The 21086-nt window shown below is 40.0% G+C and overlaps 1 protein-coding gene across 1 annotated transcript in view; it reads left to right on the top strand.

Moving 5' to 3' along the window:
• The first annotated feature begins 16130 nt into the window (after nucleotides 1-16130).
• MMP20 (matrix metallopeptidase 20) overlaps nucleotides 16131-21086 on the top strand; it is a 51407-nt gene continuing 46451 nt past the window's right edge. Inside the window, exon 1 of the mRNA XM_022560547.3 lies at nucleotides 16131-16801. Coding sequence (XP_022416255.2) covers nucleotides 16676-16801 — 126 coding nt within the window. The 5' untranslated portion in view covers nucleotides 16131-16675. The remainder of the gene's footprint in view (nucleotides 16802-21086) is intronic.

Here is a 21086-nt window from a genome sequence, read left to right as displayed (position 1 = left end):
GATATTTATAAGACATTCCATCCAAAAACCTCAGAATACACATTTTTCTCAAGTGTTCATGGAACATTCTCCAGGATAGACCATATCTTGGGTCACAAATCAAGCCTTGGTAAATTGAAGAAAATTGAAATCGTATCAAGTATCTTTTCCGACCACAACGCTATGAGACTAGATATCAATTACAGGAAAAGACCTGTATAAAATACAAACACATGGAGGATAAACAATACACTACTTAATAACGAAGTGATCACTGAAGAAATCAAAGAGGAAATTAAAAAATACCTAGAAAAAAATGACAATGGAGACACGATGACCCAAAACCTATGGCATGCAGCAAAAGCAGTTCTAAGAGGGAAGTTTATAGCAATACAATCCTACCTTAAGAAACAGGAAACATCTCAAATAAACAACCTAACCTTGCATCTAAAGCAATTAGAGAAAGAAGAAGAAAAAAACACAAAGTTAGCAGAAGGAAAGAAATCATAAAAGTCAGATAAGAAATAAATAAAAAAGAAATGAAGGAAACGATAGCAAAGATCAATAAAACTAAAAGCTGGTTCTTTGAGAAGATACACAAAATTGATAAACCATTAGCCAGACTCATCAAGAAACAAAGGGAGAAGACTCAAACCAATAGAATTAGAAATGAAAAAGGAGAAGTAACAACTGACACTGCAGAAATACAAAAGTTCATGAGAGATTACTACAAGCAACTCTATGCCAATAAAATGGACAACCTGGAAGAAATGGACAAATTCTTAGAAATGCACAACCTGCCAAGACTGAATCAGGAAGAAATAGAAAATATGAACAGACCAATCACAAGCACTGAAATTGAAACTGTGATTAAAAATCTTCCAACAAACAAAAGCCCAGGACCAGATGGCTTCACAGGCAAATTCTATCAAACATTTGGAGAAGAGCTAACACCTATCCTTCTCAAACTCTTCCAAAATATAGCAGAGGGAGGAACACTCCCAAACTCATTCTACGAGGCCACCATCACCTTGATACCAAAACCAGACAAGGATGTCACAAAGAAAGACAACTACAGGCCAATATCACTGATGAACATAGATGCAAAAATCCTCAACAAAACACTAGCAAACAGAATCCAACAGCACATTAAAAGGACCATACACCATGATCAAGTGGGGTTTATTCCAGGAATGCAAGGGTTCCTCAATGTACACAAATCAATCAACGTGATACACCATATTAACGAATTGAAGGAGAATAACCATATGATCATCTGAATAGATGCAGAGAAAGCTTTTGACAATATTCAACACCCATTTATGATAAAAACCCTGCAGAAAGTAGGCATAGAGGGAACTTTCCTCAACATACTAAAGTCCATATATGACAAACCCACAACCAACATTGTCCTCAATGGTGAAAAACTGAAAGCATTTCCACTAAGATCAGGAACAAGACAAGGTTGCCCACTCTCACCATTCTTATTCAACATAGTTTTGGCAGTTTTAGCCACAGCAATCAGAGAAGAAAAGGAAATAAAAGGAATCCAAAATGGAAAAGAAGAAGTGAAACTGTCACTGTTTGCAGATGACATGATACTCTACATAGAGAATCCTAAAGCTGCTAGCAGAAAACTACTAGAGCTAATCAATGAATCTGGTAAAGCAGCAGGATACTAAATTAATGCACAGAAATCTCTGGCATTCCTATACACTAATGATGAAAAATCTGAAAGTGAAATCAAGAAAACACTCCCATTTACCATTGCAACAAAAAGAATAAAATATCTAGGAATAAACCTACCTAAGGAGACAAAAGACCTGTATGCAGAAAATTATAAGACACTGATGAAGGAAATTAAAATGATACACATAGATAGAGAGATATACCATGTTCTTGGATTGGAAGAATCAGCATTGTGAAAATGACTCTACTACCCAAAGCAATCTACAGATTCAATGCAATCCCTATCAAACTACCACTGGCAATTTTCACAGAACTAGAACAAAAAATTTCACAATTTGTACGGAAACACAAAAGACCCCGAATAGCCAAAGCAATCTTGAGAGCGAAAAACGGAGCTGGAGGAATCAGGCTCCCTGACTTCAGACTATACTACAAAACTACAGTAATCAAGACAGTAATGTACTGGCACAAAAACAGAAATATAGATCAATGGAACAGGATAGAAAGCCCAGAGATAAACCCATGCACATATGGTCACCTTATCTTTGATAAAGGAGGCAGGAATGTACAGTCGAGAAAGGACAGCCTCTTCAATAAGTGGTGATGGGAAAACTGGACAGGTACATGTAAAAGTATGAGATTAGATCACTCCCTAACACCATACACAAAAATAAGCTCAAAATGGATTAAAGACCTAAATATAAGGCCAGAAACTGTCAAATTCTTAGAGGAAAACATAGACCGAACATTCTATGACATAAATCACAGCAAGATCCCTTTTGACCTATTTCCTAGAGACATGGAAATAAAAACAAAAATAAACAAATGGGGCCTAATGAAACTTAAAAAGCTTTTGTACAGCAAAGGAAACCATAAACAAGGTCAAAAGACAACCCTCAGAATGGGAGGAAATATTTGCAAATGAAGCAACTGACAAAGGATTAATCTCCAAAATTTACAAGCAGCTTATGCAGCTCAATAACAAGAAAACAAACAACTCAATCCAAAAATGGGCAGAAGACCTAAATAGACATTTCTCCAAAGAAGATATACAGATTGCCAACAAACATGAAAGAATGCTCAACATCATTAATCATTAGAGAAATGCAAATCAAAACTACAATGAGATATCATCTCACACCGGTCAGAATGGCCATCATCAAAAAATCTAGAAACAATAAATGCTGGAGAGAGTGTGGAGAAAAGGGAACACTCTTGCACTGCTGGTGGGAATGTAAATTGATACAGCCACTATGGAGAACTGTATGGAAGTTCCTTCAAAAACTACAAAAACTACAAAAACTCTCACTTTTGGAGTGGCTGTAATGTGGTGGGTTGATGGCTGCAGCATCCTTTGTTTACTGATATGGCAGACAATATGTTCTATTCATACTTTCATGACCTTGACATTTTTGAAATTATAGGCAGTTATTTTATAGAATGTTCTTCAATTTGGATTTGTGTTTTTGGCCAGACTATCACAGAAACTATTGGGTGAGATATAGTGTCCGTTTAATCCCATTACAGGTGATGGTAATTTTTTTCCTGAGTAATACACATTTTGTGAGATGATACTTTGTAACCATGTAAAAATCCCCTCCTTCCCTCCATTTCACCCACTAGTTTTAGCAACCCTTGATGTTTCTTGCCTGAATCAATTATCACTAAGATGGTTTCTAAATGGCTATTTTCCTAAAGTCATTGTTTTTTTCCACGATTATTTGTTAGTTGGTTTTCTACTGGAAGGAAGAGATTTCTCTTCTCTTCATTATTAGTTTGTTTAGTTCATAGTCTATCATAGGTTCCTATTTTATTTAATGGACTGTAACCTATTACTATCATTATGTATTTTGATGCTAAGCAGCATCCCAGATTAGGCCAGAGGGGCGCAACAAGCTAGCTGTGTTCTTTTGACAGGCCTCCATCATTATTTGAGAACTTCCTTGCTACCTGACACCACACGATGTTCTGGGTTCATATTTTCATTTTCCTCCCCCAGCTCTAGAATCTGCCATTTCTGAGAAGTCCTGGTGCTTTTTAGTCGAGGTAGCATTTGGAAAACAAAATCTGGCTGCAAGGTATGCATGTTATAGCTGGTGTATCCCTGTTCCTAGGCTCTCTCAGTGGACACTGATAGGAAATACATATATGTATACAAGTACACACATGCTTGCACATTTGGCTCCATATTTATTTCTGTGTCTTATGAGTTTACACCAATACCATCATTCCCATTTGCTCAGGCTTCATTCATTGTAGCTTCCCTCCTGTCTGTAGGTGTTCTTCTCTTTTCTAATGGTGAGAAACTTTGCTCCTGTTATCTTAGTCCTCGAGGTGTAGTCAATCTCTTGATCCTGCCTCACATACACACACCCTGACCCCTGCTCAAGCTTGCCTTCTTCAAGTTACCAACCCCATTTGGCCTAATTTAATGGCTTTTTGATAAGAAAGGGAGGGAGGGAGAGAGGGAAGGAGGGAGGGAGTGAGGAAGGAAGGAAGGAAGGAAGGAAGGAAGGAAGGAAGGAAGGAAGGGAAGAGGGGAGAAAGAGAGAGGGAAACAGGGAAGAGGAGGACGGAAGAAGAAAGAAAAGAAGGAATACAATAGGTTATTTTTTAATGGTGGGGGGGGTTGGGGAGAGAAGAGCAAAAGCCAGTTCAACAGCTAGAGAAAGAGGCAAGTGGATGCCATGTTCAAGGTTAAAGGGTCCTCAAGGCTGCCCTATTTCTCTTCTCCATCTACTCTCTCCGTAGGTAATCTCATCTAGTCTTGTAGCTTCACCATCACCTATACTTAACACCTCCCAAATTTTTATCTCCAGTCTCAACCTTTCTCCTAACTCCAGCTTTACAACCCACTGCCTTCCTGAAATCATATGTAACCGATCCGACACAGAACTCTTGACTTCCCTTGCTCACAAATTCACACCTCCCGTCGTCTTTCTTATCTCGTAAAAAATAATAATTGATAGTCACTGAGTGCTTAGTATGTGTCTGACACAGTTCCAATAGCTTTAAATGCCCCAACATTTAATCCTCACAACATTTCTGGAAGGGATGTATTATTACCGTCTTTCCTATTTTCCAGATGAGAAAAGTGAGGCACAGAGAAATTTGTGCTGCAGGCTGTGTCAGTGACCCTCTCAGAGTCCTTTAGCCTACATCAGAGGTTACCTACAGTCAATTCCTACCTCTTTCTGAGGGCATTTGCTAGTCACAGGCACATACCTGGCCCACGTGGGATAGTCTAGAGGCTTCTGAAAAGGAATGTCCCAAGAGCAACCTCAACCAATGAAGACAGTAATTACTAGATAAATAGCCCAGCTGCCCGCCCCCCTTCCTGGGACAGTTCTGAAGTATGCTCCACATAAGGTCCCCAGTGGGGCAGAACCCCAAATGCCCACAGTGGTAAGCTTCTCATTCATGTACGCTTTATTAGCTTTCTTCCCTCCCCAGGGAAATGACACAAGAAGCCCCTCCTAGCACTTCTGGGGATCACTGCACCTAAATCGTTTCAGAGTCTGCTTTTGCAGGAGACATTAATTGCCCAAAGTCACACATACTTAGTGATGGAGTTAGGACTTAAATCCAGACATACTGCCTCAAACTTATGTTCAAAATCACCATGCTTTACTGCATTCCCTCACTATTTGCTCAGACATAATGAGATTCATTCTTGATTCGTCCATGATACATACAGGCCATCAGCAAGCCTCAGAAGCTCTCTCTCTCTCTCTGTATCCTAGATCTGATAAGTTCTTCCCACCAGCAGCCCTGGAACATAAGCATATATCAGAATCTCCTGGAAGTCTTGTTAAAACATAGGTTGCTGGGCCTCCATCCCCAGAGTTTCTGATTCAGTAGGTCTTGATGGGGCCCAGGAATTTACAAATCCCCAAATGATGCTGATGCTGCTGGTCCAGGGGCCACACTTTGAGAACCCCAGTCTAACCACCATCACCTCTTGCCTGGACACCAAGCAGCCCAGCTGGTCTCCCTGCTCACACTCACACATGTCCACAGCAGCCAGTTTTCCTTTTAGACACGTTGGATGCACTGTGGTGCGTATGCTCAATCCCCTCACTCCCAGCGCCTCCCATCACATGGGGAGTCTGGTGCAGGAATCCAAGACCAGCCAAGATTCACCCTGCTGCCGCTCTGACCCCTCCACCACGCTCCCCTCGCTCACTCTGCTCTGGCCTCCTACTCGCTCCTGGCTCTTCCCCAGACACACCAGACTCTGTACCACCTAAAGGCTTTGGTAGCTACTGTTCCCTCTGCCTGGAATATTCTTCCCCCTAAATACTGATGAGACCCACTTTCTCCTTACATTTAAATCTCTGCTCAAATGCCGCCTTCTCACTTCTGCATTCCCTGAACCCAGAACAGTGCCTGGAACACACAGAGGACACTCAAAAAACATTTTCGAACATATATAAAAGAAAATAGAAGAGGAGGAAGTGGTGGGGCTGTGGTAGATCCTTCAAAGTGACTGAATTTATTTTACGTGAAGACAAAACTCTAGAGGAAACAAATGGAAATTTCAAAAGAAACTACTGGGCAAGCTATCAATTTCCAGAAATTGCTGATTCCTATACTGAAATAGGTTTATAATTTAGAGAATTGACTCATTAAAATGATTGGGCAAGTGGAATGTGTTCTAATGGGACTTTTGACATCCCACCCCTTACAGAGACTGCTGTAAACACATTTACTATCCAACCTCAAAAGCTCACGTTAGTGATCATTGCGTCACAGGCCTGGGATTTTACAAGAATAGACAAAATGCTAACTATATTGACATGTTTGTCTCTCATGGTACGTGATCTAAGAAAAACATAACTGTTAGCCCTCTGACCCCAGCCTCCTACAACTCACCCCTCGGTGACCCCCTCCAGTCTACACTGTGTGCTTGCTCCTTTCAGAGCAGTCTTTCTGTAAATGCAAACCCAGTCATGTCATTCCTGGGAAAGAAACGCTCTAGTGGTTTCCCATCACAAACCCTTAATGTGTAGATGCCTTAGCCTGGCACACAAGGCTCCATGACATTGCCCAGTCCACTCCTCTCCGTGCCCTTTAAATAAACCCAGCAAGCCCTCAAAAGCCCTTGCTGCTACTGTGGCTGCTCCAGACTTGCTCTGAGCATTCGGCTCACCTTCTGCCTTCTTTGTTTTGCCAACATGTTCCAGCTCTGTGCCCTGGAACCTCATTTCATTCCTGCTCTTGGACCTCAGCTTGGGGTAGGACTTGTTCTCCTGGCTTTCACCATTGCCCATGGCTCACCCAGCAAATGATTCCTGGCCTCTGCCTTGCCGATTCAGTCATCGGAACTGTGAGCGAGAGGTGTCCTCCAACAGACAGGTCTCTGCCTCCCTTTTCTGCCCCATCTCCTGGTTCTGCCCCCAAATAGACTTGTGCATAGAAATACCTTCAATTTCCTAGGAATAGATGCCTTTCGATATCTCCTCACCCCATAATCCCTCAGCTTGGAATTCTCCCCTCCCCACTTCCCTTGCCCAGTCCTCCTTCTGACCTCACCCACCTTGCTGGTGAACTCAGCTAAAGCTCCTCTCTACGGAAAGCCTACCCTGACCCCTCCTTTCCTCCATCCCACTCCCACTCTCAACAGCCCAGGAAGAAACAGGCTGGCCCTCTTCTGCCCTCATCTAGACTCCGAAATACCTCTGTTACTCCACTAATTACACTGCGAAGACACTTTGAGTTTACATCTGAGTCTCTCCCTGGAGACTCTGAGACCATGGTAGATAGGAACAGGTTTTTATTTACCTTTTGTACCTCAGCACTAAGCCTAGTACCAGCATATAGACTAAATGCAAGAGTTTTCGACTGAGTAAATAAATGAAGAGTGGGCAAATGAATAAGTAAAATATGCCATTGAGTTCATCATACAGATTTTCTCAAATACAAACTTAAAGGGTACATGGATATAGTCTCTCAAAGTTTCACTGGTTTTTTTGTGGCACAAATGTCATACTTTTTTTAAGCATAGTTGATGTACATTATCATATAAGTATAGGTGTACAATATAGTGATTCATAATTTGTAAATTTATAGTTATTATAAAATATTGGCTATATTCCCTGTGTTATACAATATATCCTTGTAGCTTATTTTATACCTAATAGTTTGTACCTCTTAGTCCCCTACCCCTATCCTTCCCCTCCCCCTTTCTCTCTCCCCTCTGATAACCACTAGTTTGTTCTCTATATCTGAAATTTTCACTGTTTTTAAAAAAATGTATGGTAGCATTAGAGGAAGATTTACAGATATGGTTAGGTATAAGGCCTTACCACCTTAACACTATTGTTGTCGTTTCCCCAGGTTTTCTTTTTTGCCTTTATACTTTTCTTTAGCAGACAGAAACAAATGTGCCCAATTTTGTGTTTTCCTTTTTTGGTTAAAATTGTTCTTTTAATATTTTATGCACTGCTATTTCCTTTCTAATGACTAAATTATATAACATTGAATTGTCATCACTTACGTAACCACTTCCTTATTTTCAGACATTTAGATTGTTTCCAAATTTTTGCTCTTATAACTAAGAATAAAATAAACGCTTTTGCTTTTATTCTTTTAAATTGATTTCTCACTGAAAATTCTTAGGAATATGCAATATGTCCAAAAAATATGAACCCTTTTATGGTTCTTGGTATATAGTGCCTTTTAGAAGGATTCTACCAATTTGCAATGTAAAGGCACATTTTTTTGTCACAAAGATTCAGGCCATTTCTAATATCTTACTCCAAGTTCTCAATCTTATTACAGGAGAAAACTTTAAGCTCCTAAAGTGTAAAAACAATGTCTCATATCTCTGTACTTCCAGTGCCTAAAAAATGATTGATGCTCAATAAATATTTATTGAATATGTGAATGAATGCAGGTATTCATATATATATAAAATCTTCCCTTTTTCTTTCTCTCCTCTCCTCTCCTCTCCTTCTTTCTTTTCCTGTTCTTGGTGAAGATAAACATGTTGGATTCTGCTTCTGCAAGGGGCTGGCAGGCCCTCTTTGAGCTTCTCATTCTCACAAGTGATGCCAGATCATTTGATCATTTTCTGTATGGTGTTCTGAAGGTAGTCTTTGGTTTCAAATACACTTTTTCTTTCTTCTATTTTTATTCCACCTGATTCTAAAATATTTTTTTACCTAGAAATTCAGAATATCAGTTAATATTATCCTCTATTCTTTTTTTTTCAATGTAACTGTCTGATTTAATGTAAAAGTCGGGGTAATAAGAAAGGTATTAGAAGGCACAAAAATTAGAAACAAAAGTTAGATCTCTGGTATCAGATAGCCTAATAATTCACATAGATTATCCTAACTAATCTACAAAAATGTTAAAGCTAATAACTGCATTTAGCAAATTTGGAGAATATAGTCAACATTTAAAAATCAAGTAAGAACTATACAAGTAAATTTAAAAGTACCAGAAAGTAAAGCAAAAGTGTTTAGGGATAAGTTCAACAAAACTTATAAAATAACTCTGCACTAAAACTTACAGAACATTGCTAAGATAAATGCCAGAGGACCAAAATAAATACATGTTCATCAAATTAAAAACCTATTATTTAGATAACCATTCTTCCATAATAGATTCTTTTATTAACATCTTTATTGGAGTATAATTGCTTTACATTGGTGTGTTAGTTTCTGCTGTATAACAAAGTGAATCAGCTATACGTATACATATATCCCCATATCCCCTCCCTCTTGCATCTCCTTCGCACTCTCCCTATCCCACCTCTCTAGGTGGTCACAAAGCACCGAGCTGATCTCCCTGTGCTATGTGGCTGCTGCCCACTAGCTATCTATTTTACATTTGGTAGTGTATATATGACCATACCACTCTCTCACTTCATCCCAGCTTACCCTTCCCCTTCCCCATGTCTCAAGTCCATTCTCTACATCTGTGTCTTTATTCCTGTCCTGCCCCTAGGTTCTGCAGAACATTTTTTCTTTTTTTTTTTAGATTCCATATGTGTGTGTTAGCATATGGTAAATGTTTTTCTGACTTACTTCACTCTGTATGACAGTCTCTAGGTCCATCCACCTCACTACAAATAACTCAATTTCATTTCTTTTTATGGCTAATATCCCATTGTATATATGTGCCACATCTTCTTTATGCATTCATCTGTCAATGGACACTTAGGTTGCTTCCATGTCCTGGCTATTGTAAATAGTGCTGCAATGAACATTGTGGTACATGACTCTTTTTGAATTACGGTTTTCTCAGGGTATATGCCCAGTAGTGAGATTGCTAGGTCATGTGGTAGTTCTATTTTGAGTTTTTTAAGGAGCCTCCATGCTGTTCTCCATAGTGGCTCTTTCAATTTACATTCCCACCAACAGTGCAAGAGGGTTCCCTTTTCTCCACACCCTCTCCAACATTTATTGTTTGTAGATACTTTTTATTTATTTTTGGCTGCATTGGATCTTCATTGCTGTGTGGGCTTTCTCTAGTTGCAGAGAGTGGGGGCTACTCTTCGTTGTGGTATGCAGGCTTCTCATTGCGGTGGCTTCTCGTTGCGGAGCACAGGCTCTAGGCGTGTGGGCTTCAGCAGTTGTGGCTCGCGGGCTCCAGAGCACAGGCTCAGCAGTTGTGGCGCATGGGCTCAGCTGCTCCGTGGCATGTGGGATCCTCCCGGACCAGGGACTGAACCCGTGTTCCCTGCACTGGCAGGCGGATTCTTAACCGCTGCGCCACCTGGGAAGTCCCTATGTTTGTAGATTTTTTGATGATGGCCATTCTGACCCGTGTGAGATGATACCTCATTGCAGTTTTGATTTGCATTTCTCTAATGATTAGTGATGTTGAGCATCCTTTCATGTGTCTATTGGCAATCTGTATATCTTATGGAGAAATGTCTGTTTAGGTCTTCTGCCCATTTTTGTACTGGGTTGTTTGTTTTTGTGATATTGAGCTGTATGAGCTGCTTGTATATTTTGAAGATTAATCTTTTGCCAGTTGCTTCATTTGTAAATATTTTCTCCCATTCTGAGGGCTGTCTTTTGGTCTTGTTTATGGTTTCCTTTGCTGTGCAAAAGCTTTTAAGTTTCATTAGGTCCCATTTGTTTATTTTCATTTTTATTTCCATTTCTCTAGGAGGTGGGTCAAAAAGGATCTTGTTGTGATGTATGTCATAGAGTGTTCTGCCTATGTTTTCCTCTAAGGGTTTGATAGTGTCTGGCCTTACATTTAGGTCTTTAATCCATTTGGAGTTTATTTTTGTATATGGTGTTAGGGAGTGTTCTAATTTCATTCTTTTACATGTAGCTTTTCCCATGTAGTTTTCTCAGCACCACTTATTGAAGAGGCTGTCGTTTCTCCACTGTATATTCTTGCCTCCTTTATCAAAGATAAGGTGACCATATGTGCATGGGTTTATCTCTGGGCTTTCTATCCTGTTCCATTGATCTATATTTCTGTTTTTGTGCCAGTACATTACTGTCTTGATTAGTATAGCTTTGTATTATAGTCTGAAGAAAGACCTTCTAAACTAAAAATATATGTATCATTACAAAATGGAGTATGATATGATTTATGGGTTAAAGAAAACATTTTTACAAATAAGGCATTCAAAGTGGAGTATATTTACTGGGGAAGTCTGCAAGAAAGACTGTGATATGGCTGGCTGTGGGCTGGAAGGCCAGCTGGTCGCTGATTGCTTGTAGCCTGCCTCACTGGAAGGCATTCATCCAGCCTGGGGCTGAACTCCTTGCAAGTCAAGAAATGTAATCATTTATGAGAGCTAAACTCACTAGAGATTGAGATGTAGAAACCAGAGAAAGAGTTGAATCATTTGCAATGAGAAATAGCATCAGTCAGGGAGCTTGGGCAGGTTGGCTGGCCCCCCTTCAGTGTAGGCAAGACTCGTGGGAGTGCTAGGAAGCTGCCTGGCCACGGGGTCAGCCAAGTGGTCCACCTCCAGCCAACTCTGAGCCCAGTGTTCCCTAGGACACTGCGTGGCACATCCATCAATGTATGTATTCCTGTAACTGTCAAGAACACAGATTTTTGAGCTCTGACAGATTTGGGTTAAAATCATGGAGCTACCACTTAATATCTACATGCCGTTCAACTAATTATTCACCTTACCTAAGCCCAAGTTTCTTCATTTGTAAAATGAGGTGTTCTATAGTTGTGTGGAAAATGTACATAAGGTGCTTGGCTCAATGTCTGGCATATAATAAGGGTTTAATAAAAATTTCAATACCTTAGGGTAATGCTACACACCTTTGTTTGATTCATTACATGGATTAAGGAAAAATTTCTCTCCCTAAGGGCAATCTTATTTTTCTTATTCCTAACTTTAATCATTCAATCAGTTACTCATTCATACATTCATTTATTCAACAGCTGTTTATTGAAAACCTATTTTGTACCAGGCACTGTTTTATGCACTAGGGATATTGCTGCAGACAAAAGATAGAGTCCTTATCCTTATGGAGCTTACATTCTAGAAGTGAAAGACAGACAAAACACACTTGAACAATATATAGCATGTCAGTGTATACATTTAATGATGTAATGCTTTATTTTTTCCACACAACTGCTATTTTAATCAATTGTCAATTCAATAGCCGATGGTATCTTAGAAGTAAGAAAATGTCATATATTCATTTTTTATTAATCCTTCACAATATTTCTGTGGAATTTTTGAAAATCATGGCAAAAAGCAATTCTGTAGTCTCCTATTTATGAACTGGACTGAACACTAAGCATCCATTTAATCCTCTCAACATCCCTTGACATAGGTATTATCCCCACCTCGCCCCCACACCATTTGACAATGCAGGAGTAGTTTAGGAGGTTTCACAGATTGTGGTAGACATTTTCTGGGTTTGGTTTTGATTTGTTCTTCGGTTGCCCAGCACCAATTTTCTCTCTGGGGGATATTCCCATCTCATATTTATTTATTTATTTATTTATTTATCTATATATAATTGGTGGTCTCTATGGAAGCTGTACTGCCTCTTAGTATGGAGGCCTGCTTCTTGCCTCTGGACATCAGGGTGAGGGCACATGACCCAGGCCCAACCAATAGAATTTCTCATTAAAGACTCTGAATGCTGAGGGAGTGAGAAAAAGACATAGAAACAAGAGCAGCAGTAGCCTTGACTGTCCATCTGGAACATTGTCCAGTAGTAAGAGACAAGGGTCCCACAACTGATCATTCCTTGGCTCTGGTTTCTTCTGCCCTTAGTCCTGCTGGTTCTTCCAGCCTGATGCTCCAGGCTTCCTGGCAGTTCTCTAAGCTACCTGATATCCTTTTAAAAAAAAATGTTTTCTCTTAAATTATCCAAAACTTGTTTTCATAGCTTAAAACATAATAACACTGACTAGTAATATATCTAGAAAGTGACCAAGTCAATATTTAATTCTAGGTCTGTCTAAATACAGAGCCCTTTAATAAGTCAACTGGGCAATCAGTAATTTATTCAACAATTATTCATCAATGCATAACATGCACAGCAGGCACCATCTCAGCAACTTCAATGTTGAGGATTTACTAAAACCCCTATGGAATCAAATTCAGCTAGGGCCTAGAGAAAAGCAGTTCTTTGCAGTAAACTTGATTCTGTAATTTAAAATGCTTATCCTCTTACATTAGTGGTACATGGAAACTTTAGTTCTGTGTAAAGTTCTACAAAGTCTGCAGGACCCCAAAACATCAACCCTGCCCAGAGGCTACCAACCTCCTGTTTCATGTGTATTATTTTTATAATCTGATTTTTCTACAGATGCTATGCTTTCCACATTTCTCTGTGATACGGGCTCTCATTCCATTCCCTTTTAGTCATTGACTTGCTTTGATATGATCTTTTTAGGTTAGAATGATTTGGATTTAGTTTAGATTTGACACAAGAATGATAGAAAGAAAGGAAACTTTTGCTCCCCTGCGAAGAGAGAAAGTCAGGACAAAAAAACACCTAGTGAGAAATTACCAGCTTGAGTTTGTCACTTTGGAAGGGTCAAAGGTATTGCCTAGCACTGGCCTTGAGGTAGTACCTACTCACATTAATGTGTAAATGACTTATAAGAACATAAATTGCTACTCCTCTTCAGTTTTTGCGCTTAACAATCAAAGTGTCATACTTGGGAATATTGGGATTGATTTCATGCAATTGAAGAGTGGATACTGGAATCTTCTAGAAATATCTAGATCATACCTTATAAGCAGTTATTTACTTCAGTCTACTTCCAAAAATGGGACTTAGCAAATTCTTTGGAGTTCTGGAGGTGAGAGTATTTTCTCTCTATAGGTCCGAGAATTTCTTGCTATCGTTTCTTCACTCCCTGCCTGCATTGGGGCCATCATGATGAATTGCAACAGTGGTTTGGGGAGAAATTGGGGGAATGAGATGATCAAATAGAGGGAAATTTCAAGGACTCATTCTCTGTTTTTCAATTGTGGCAGCTGCTGTGAAAGTGTAGTAGTAGCACTGCAGAGGACAGGAGAACATATAAATGCAAATTTTGAAAGATTGTTGTCATAGTATTTTCCTTTACTTAGACCAAAAAGAGACAATGAGTATATGTTTGTACATTCATTCATTCATTTATAAAACAAACTTACGTGACTTTTATATCATTCATTCTCCAAGGAACTTATAATTCAGTTAGTTGAATTAGTCTACTAGATCTGTGGTTTTCTTTCTTTTTTCTTCTGAGGATCATGTTTTGTGTGCCTCACAGCATATAACAGAGATGATGTTCACATGTGTGACAAACTCTCGTTGAGTACCTGGGGTTATTCACTAGACACCATACATGGCCATAACCCCACTGTTTTCTCTTCATGCAGGAAAATGTGTCAGCATGCAAACAGAGCAAGAGAGAGAGAGATCACTATAGTAATAACTTTGAACCTAGCCTAAGTGCGAAAGTAAGACATTTACGTATTTTTATCATTTAACAAATAATAGTATTAAATTATTTGCAACAGACTTCACAAATGACTTTAAATACCAGGTATGTCACCACTAAGACACACTGCTGTAGATGGCAAGGGCAATACTGAATACTTTCTGTGACCAGGATGTTCTTGGCACTTTGTATATATTTTCGTTTCATCCCATACTTCATAATCCTGTTTACTCATCTACTCCAGTGGTTTTCCAACTTTAGCATGCATCAGAATGACCTGGAAGGCTTGTTTAAATGCATCTGCTGGGCCCCATTCCCACAGTTTCTGATCCAGTAAGTCTGGGTGGGGCCTGAGAATTTGTATTTCCAACAGGTTTCCTGGTAATAGTAATGTTGCTAGTCCAGGAACTACACTTTGAGAATCATTGAGTCATCCACTCATCCATTCAAAAAACATTAATTAAAAGCCTACCCGGTGGGACTTCCCTGGTGGTGCAGTGGTTAAGAATCTGCTTGCCAATGCAGGGGACATGGGTTCAAGCCCCGGTCCGGGAAGATCCCACATGCCACGGAGGATCCCACATGCTGCAGAGCACTTAAGCCCGTGCGCCACAACTACTGAGCCTGCGCCCTAGAGCCTGCGAGCCATAACTACTGAGCCCGCATGCCACAACTACTGAAGCCCGCACACCTAGAGCCCGTACTCTGCAACGAGAAGCCGCTGCAATGAGAAGCCTGCACACCACGACGAAGAGTAGCCCCTGATCGCCGCAACTAGAGAAAGCCCACGCATAGCAACGAAGACCCAACACAGCCATAAATAAATTAATTAATTAAATAAATTTCAAAAATTAAAAAAAAAAACTTCAGAGTGAAATAATTTAAGAACAATTAATTCATTTTTAAAAAAAGCCTACCTGGTGCCTGGTAATAAAGTAAAAAGATAAATTGAACATTATTCTGTAAGAGCTGACATCTACTGAGCACTCTGCTGAGGGCTTTGTTATGATCTGATTTACCCCTTTATGACAATTCTTCAAAGTAGGTACCTTTTCCCCTATTTTTCAGGCAAAATTACCACAGCTGAAAGAGATTAAGTAACCTGCTCAGTCGTATGGACAAGTGTCAGAACTAAGACTTGAACCCAGGTCTACTGGATGCAAGTGACACCCACAGACACCATGTCACATGCTATGCTACCTCTGTAACATGAGGGGCTTACACACAGTATTACTGTCAGTCTTTTGCAGATTAAAAAAAAAAATGATGTTCAGAGAGGTTACATAACTTGCCCAAAGTCACCCAGCTAGGAAGTATCTTAAACAAAATTTAATCTCAGTTTGTCTGATGCCAAAGTACTTTTTCCACCATACAACACCATTTCTCCATGCTATCTCTAAATCAGGATCCATCCAAATCAGAGCCAGGAACAAGAGTATGACTCCAGTTAACCAGAGTGCACAGAGAATGGGGAATTGATGGTTTCGGTTAATGAAGAACATCTCTCTTATGTTAACTTATTCAAAAGCTTTCTAACAAGTACCAGTGCACCTTCCACCCTAAGTCAGCATGGTATAATGTAATGCTTCCTTGATGATTCAGGATCTTACGTGTCCCAGAACCATCATTATAAAGAGCATTTGTTTCTGAGAAATGTCCAAGTGGATACAGAAGAAGGTGAATGGGGTAGATGTGTGGGGAGCCCAGAGGTAGAGGACAAGTTAAAGTATATTCGACTCATTTACCTTCTCTGCCAGCAGAATGGAAAAGCCCCAAACTGAGACTCATCAAATGTTTCAGTTGATGTGGGTTCAAATTAATCACGTTTACTCCAATTCATGTAAGTAGCTGAAAACTGCATTAAAAGTGACTGTTTTTCTCGTTTTGCCACTTGGTACATTGCAAAGAGTGAAGGTTCCCTGACTCCTGTGCACTACTGTGTTACCCCGTCATCAGTGGAGAAAGGAGCTGTATAATTACCTTTTGAGACATGAATCATCCTTGCTCTGAGGGCCCAGACCTGTTTGACTCTATAAAAGCAGCTCAAGGTCGAAGTGCAAACGTGCACTGTCTGCCATCCCCCGGGCTGCTATAATTACCAAGCCACCAGGAGGAGATGAAGGTGCTCCCTGCATCTGGCCTTGCTGTCCTCCTCGTCACGGCTCTGAAGTTTTCCACTGCAGCCCCCTCCCTATTTGCAGCCACCCCCAGGACCTCAAGGAACAGCTACCACCTCGCACAGGTTTGTGAATCTTTGCACAATTCCCTCTTCCCCCTCCTGCCCCAGAAAACCTAAAGGGGATAATGAGAAAATAAGGAAAATCTGTTATGGCTTTGAAATCATCTTCTAAGTCCACTAAAGTCTAATGGATATGATCCCCTGTACAGCTAAGGCTGGTGTCTAGTACACACTGAGTGCCTGTGTTGCATGATTGCATAAATAAATGAATGAATGTCTATCCAGGTATCTTGCTGCACACAGAATTTGAGGCGGCTAGCAAAAATACATGCATTACAAAAAAAGACAAAAGAAGTATTTGAGGAGCAACGTAGGAGGAAAAATAAGGGCAGAAAAATAAAAATCAAAGTGTAAGATTTGCACAGTAGAGGTGGGTCGGAAACTTAGTGCTAAGATTCCTAACAGTCGCAACAGAAAGATTTCCTGTGTTCACTTTTTAGAAAAATGGCTCTTGTACTCAGGGCAAATTTGATCAAAATTTGAAGTGAACCGGGCTTCCCTGGTGGCGCAGTGGTTGAGAGTCCGCCTGCTGATGCAGGGGACATGGGTTCGTGCCCCAGTCCAGGAAGATCCCACATGCCGCGGAGCGGCTAGGCCTGTGAGCCACGGCCACTGAGCCTGCGCGTCCGGAGCCTGTGCTCCACAACAGGAGAGGCCACAACACTGAGAGGCCCGTGTACCACAAAAAAAAAAAAAAAATGGAAGTGAACCAAGTTTTTGCTGGGTAGCTACCTGCTTCTCATGTGAGGGTCTCTCCTCTCTAAAGCATATTCACCAAGTACCTTATTTACTTACAATTTCTGTACCTTCCCCTCCTTTAAAATCTCTCCTGACTGTCGGAGAGGATCTGATAAAATAATACATATCAGAATTTCTTCAAAGGCTAAGTGTGACTCAAAGTGATTCAATGTATATTTGCTTCCAAGTGTTTTGTTTTTAACATTTAAAGGGAAGTGGCGAACCTTAACCTTAAGAAACAAGTCTTCAACGAAGGAATTTCCAACATTCATGAAAGGTGTGTAAGTGAGATGTTTTTGCACCAGGGCCTTTGTTTCAAGTGTCTGTCAAAATGATAGCACATCTGTGATTGCCAACCCTGCCTCAGGGTTGCTTTCCTACCTGCCAGGCTACACCTGGGTACACGTTGCAGAGCTGATTGTCACCTGTACACACCGGCGTGTCCCTACTGACTGTTTACACCACTCTTCCATTCTAATTGGTCCATCCCCCTGCCACACCAGTCGTTAAACATTTTGAACATCAGCCCTGCATGTAAACAGCACAGTGGATGCCGAGCACAGACCTGTTGAATTGAACTTCCTTTGACTTGAGCCCACTTTCAGACGAACTAAATTCCAAATAACATACCTCACAATACTGGGGGTCTATTTCAAATTGTATTTTGCTGGTGCCACCAAGCTTTGAATCTCTTCTCCCCAAATGTAATCTTCCATCACCCAGCCTCATGCCACCCTGATTCAGAAACTAGAGGCTTTGGGACCTCCAGAAGGAGGGTCATACTGAGGCCATGGCAGCAAGCTGGAATGATCAGGGCAAACCTCTCAAGCGGATCCCAGTGCCTAGAAAGAATTACTGTCCCATCTTATAGTTTATAGAAATATTTAACAACTTAGGCAGCCTTACAATACAACAAATGAAATGACATGAAAATAGACTTACTTCATAAAAATAGCTTAAGATCATTCATTCAGCAATTATTTATTGAAAGTTTACTGTATGCTATGTGCCAGGACCTGTTCTAAGCACTGGACAAACATCAGTGAACAAAACAAGTCAAGTCCCTGTTCTTATGGCGCTGGCATGGGGATGATGGAGGAGTGGGAAGATGCTGGGAGGAGACAAACAAGTCAATCAATAAGTCCCCAAGTGATATTAAAAAATAAATTAGGATGATAGCGAGTTACTGGGACCCTGGGGGGCATTTTCACTTGAGTAGTCCAGGAAGGATTCTCTGAGGAAGTGATATTTGAGATAAAGAGCTATGTGAACCTGAACTTCACAGTCGTGTCGAAGATCTGGAGACAGAGCAGTCCAGGCAGAGAAAAGAGCGAGTGCAGCAGCCGGGGACTGAAAGAGCTTGGATTGGAGCATCGGGCTACCGTGGCAAGAAGATACTGGCTGAGTCCCAGAGTCAGGCCAGGCCAGCATACACCTGGGGCCTGGGGGTCCAGGTCAGGTTAAGCCCCTTCTACACTACTCTCTTCTTTCTAGATCGCTCACTAAGAGACAACAAATGGTTTCCTGTGCCTGGAAACTCGAGGCAGGAAACGTTTCCAAATACTATTCGCTTCTTCCTAAACCCATGAACACGATAATCTATGCTTGAAAAGATAAACAGGTTTTTAGTTGATTTAATGCCCACTTGTATCTTTTAAATTCTGATTGGCTAATTATCATAAAGGCTTGGAAAATGATGAAATACTTAGTCTCATAATCCAGAGTTTTATTCTACTTTTTGTTTGTTTTTTTTTAAATAATAATATCAATACAACATTTAATACAGGCTGTTAAATTGTCCTTAAAATAATATAAGATTTTATTATCACATTATTATGAGCTTATAATTAAAGAAAATAAACAAAAAACCTTCCAAATACAAACTGTTAAATTCAGGTACTTTTACTACCATTTTACTTTCTGTGCATAAAGAATTTTTTTAATTGTCATTACACTCAAAATTTGGTTCCTACCTTTCTTATTATTATAACACAATAAAATTTTGATTTTATACTATGTTCATAAAGGTCATGTTATAAAGTTACAAATATTTCAGAATATAAGTGAGTTATAATTTATTTAGCCATTTCCTTTGTTGGATACATGGAATATTTCCATATGAATAATGTTTCTATGAACATTTTTGTACATCAGCCTAATCTAGAGGATTATTTTTTTCAGGATAGATTTCCAGAAGTGTAATTAATGAGTAAAAAGGTATATACATTTTAAAGTCTTTTGATACATATCAAAGTATTTTCACACTAAGGATCCCATTGGATCCTCATACTGGTGTGAGTAGGATAGACACCAACCCCATGTTATAGACGAGAAACCTGACACCAAAAGGAATTGCCCAAGATTTTTAGAACCTAGGATTTGTCACAAAACAAAAAGTTCCTACAGTTCCATTCCTGTGACTTAGCCAAAACAGAAAGAAATATTGAAGAACCGCATCTTGAACTTCACCTTGTCCTGAAGCACACTTAAATCTGAACTTTAAGCTCTTCACTCTCAGGAAGGACACTAGGAAAGTGCACTGAAAGAAGAGTTGGGAGGGGGACCTGGGCCACTAGCTTCTGGGACTGCCCTCAAGGCCTCTGCTATTCTTATCTGTCAAATATTGTTGGAGACACAGAGAGGGGACCACCATATTGCCAACCCTAGACTCCTGTGGTTGCAACAATGGGGGAGTACGGAGGGTGGGGAGGCACGTAGGACAATTCTGGTGAGTCCTGAAATCTTTGACCCAGGCCCACAGTTAGGTGTTGAGCCAACAGCACACAAGTGTTAGAATAGAACACAAACACAGCTCTAAGTGGGCATCTTTGTGCCTAACTGAACATTTTGACTCTGAAAAGTATGCTAAAACCTCATCAATAACTTTGGCAAGAAAGTGTACAGAATAATTTGGGCTCTCTGTACTTCAGAGAGCTTGATAATTCTTCAAAGAAGCATATTTTCTATATTTTATCTAAAGAAAAATAGCTCAAATGGTAACTGAACATCTACTCTGCACCTAGAACTGGGTCAGGCCAGGGCCATATCTGTGAAGGCATCACGATCCCCAACCTGAGAAACCAGAGGTGAGAGTGATGAGAAGCTGGTAGACTGTGGTACAAGGTGGCAGGTGTTCACTAGTCTGAGAACCACATTCCGTGGGAGCACCCAGTAGGGAGCAACTCACCTGCGTCACTGCAGTAACCAATCCTTGTGGTCTCTTTAAGTAGAAATAGTTTTTGATTTTATCTTTACTTCATTAAAGATAGTTTTAATCCTATTTACTATGACTTGCCTTAAACCTTTTGAGTTGCAGGTCTAGCATCTTAAGCATATTTTGAAAAATATATATATAAAACATATATAACTAAAAATGAATTATTCTCAATTCCATCACTAAAATATAACCACTGTTAATCCCTTAGTCTACATTTTTCAAAACCCTTTCTATGACTCAGCGCTGGGACTAACATGAAGGAGTGACACAAGCTTGGACCCTGTCTTTATTTAAAATGTTGATATTTTGTCCATCATAGATTTTATGCATTAA

The sequence above is a fragment of the Delphinapterus leucas genome, chromosome 7 (assembly GCF_059928025.1).
Source record: "Delphinapterus leucas isolate spDelLeu-1000000601 "Yukka" chromosome 7, BTC_Dleu_Yukka2, whole genome shotgun sequence".
Classification (NCBI taxonomy): Eukaryota; Metazoa; Chordata; class Mammalia; order Artiodactyla; family Monodontidae; genus Delphinapterus; species Delphinapterus leucas.
This window is presented reverse-complemented; position numbering and strand designations above follow the sequence as displayed.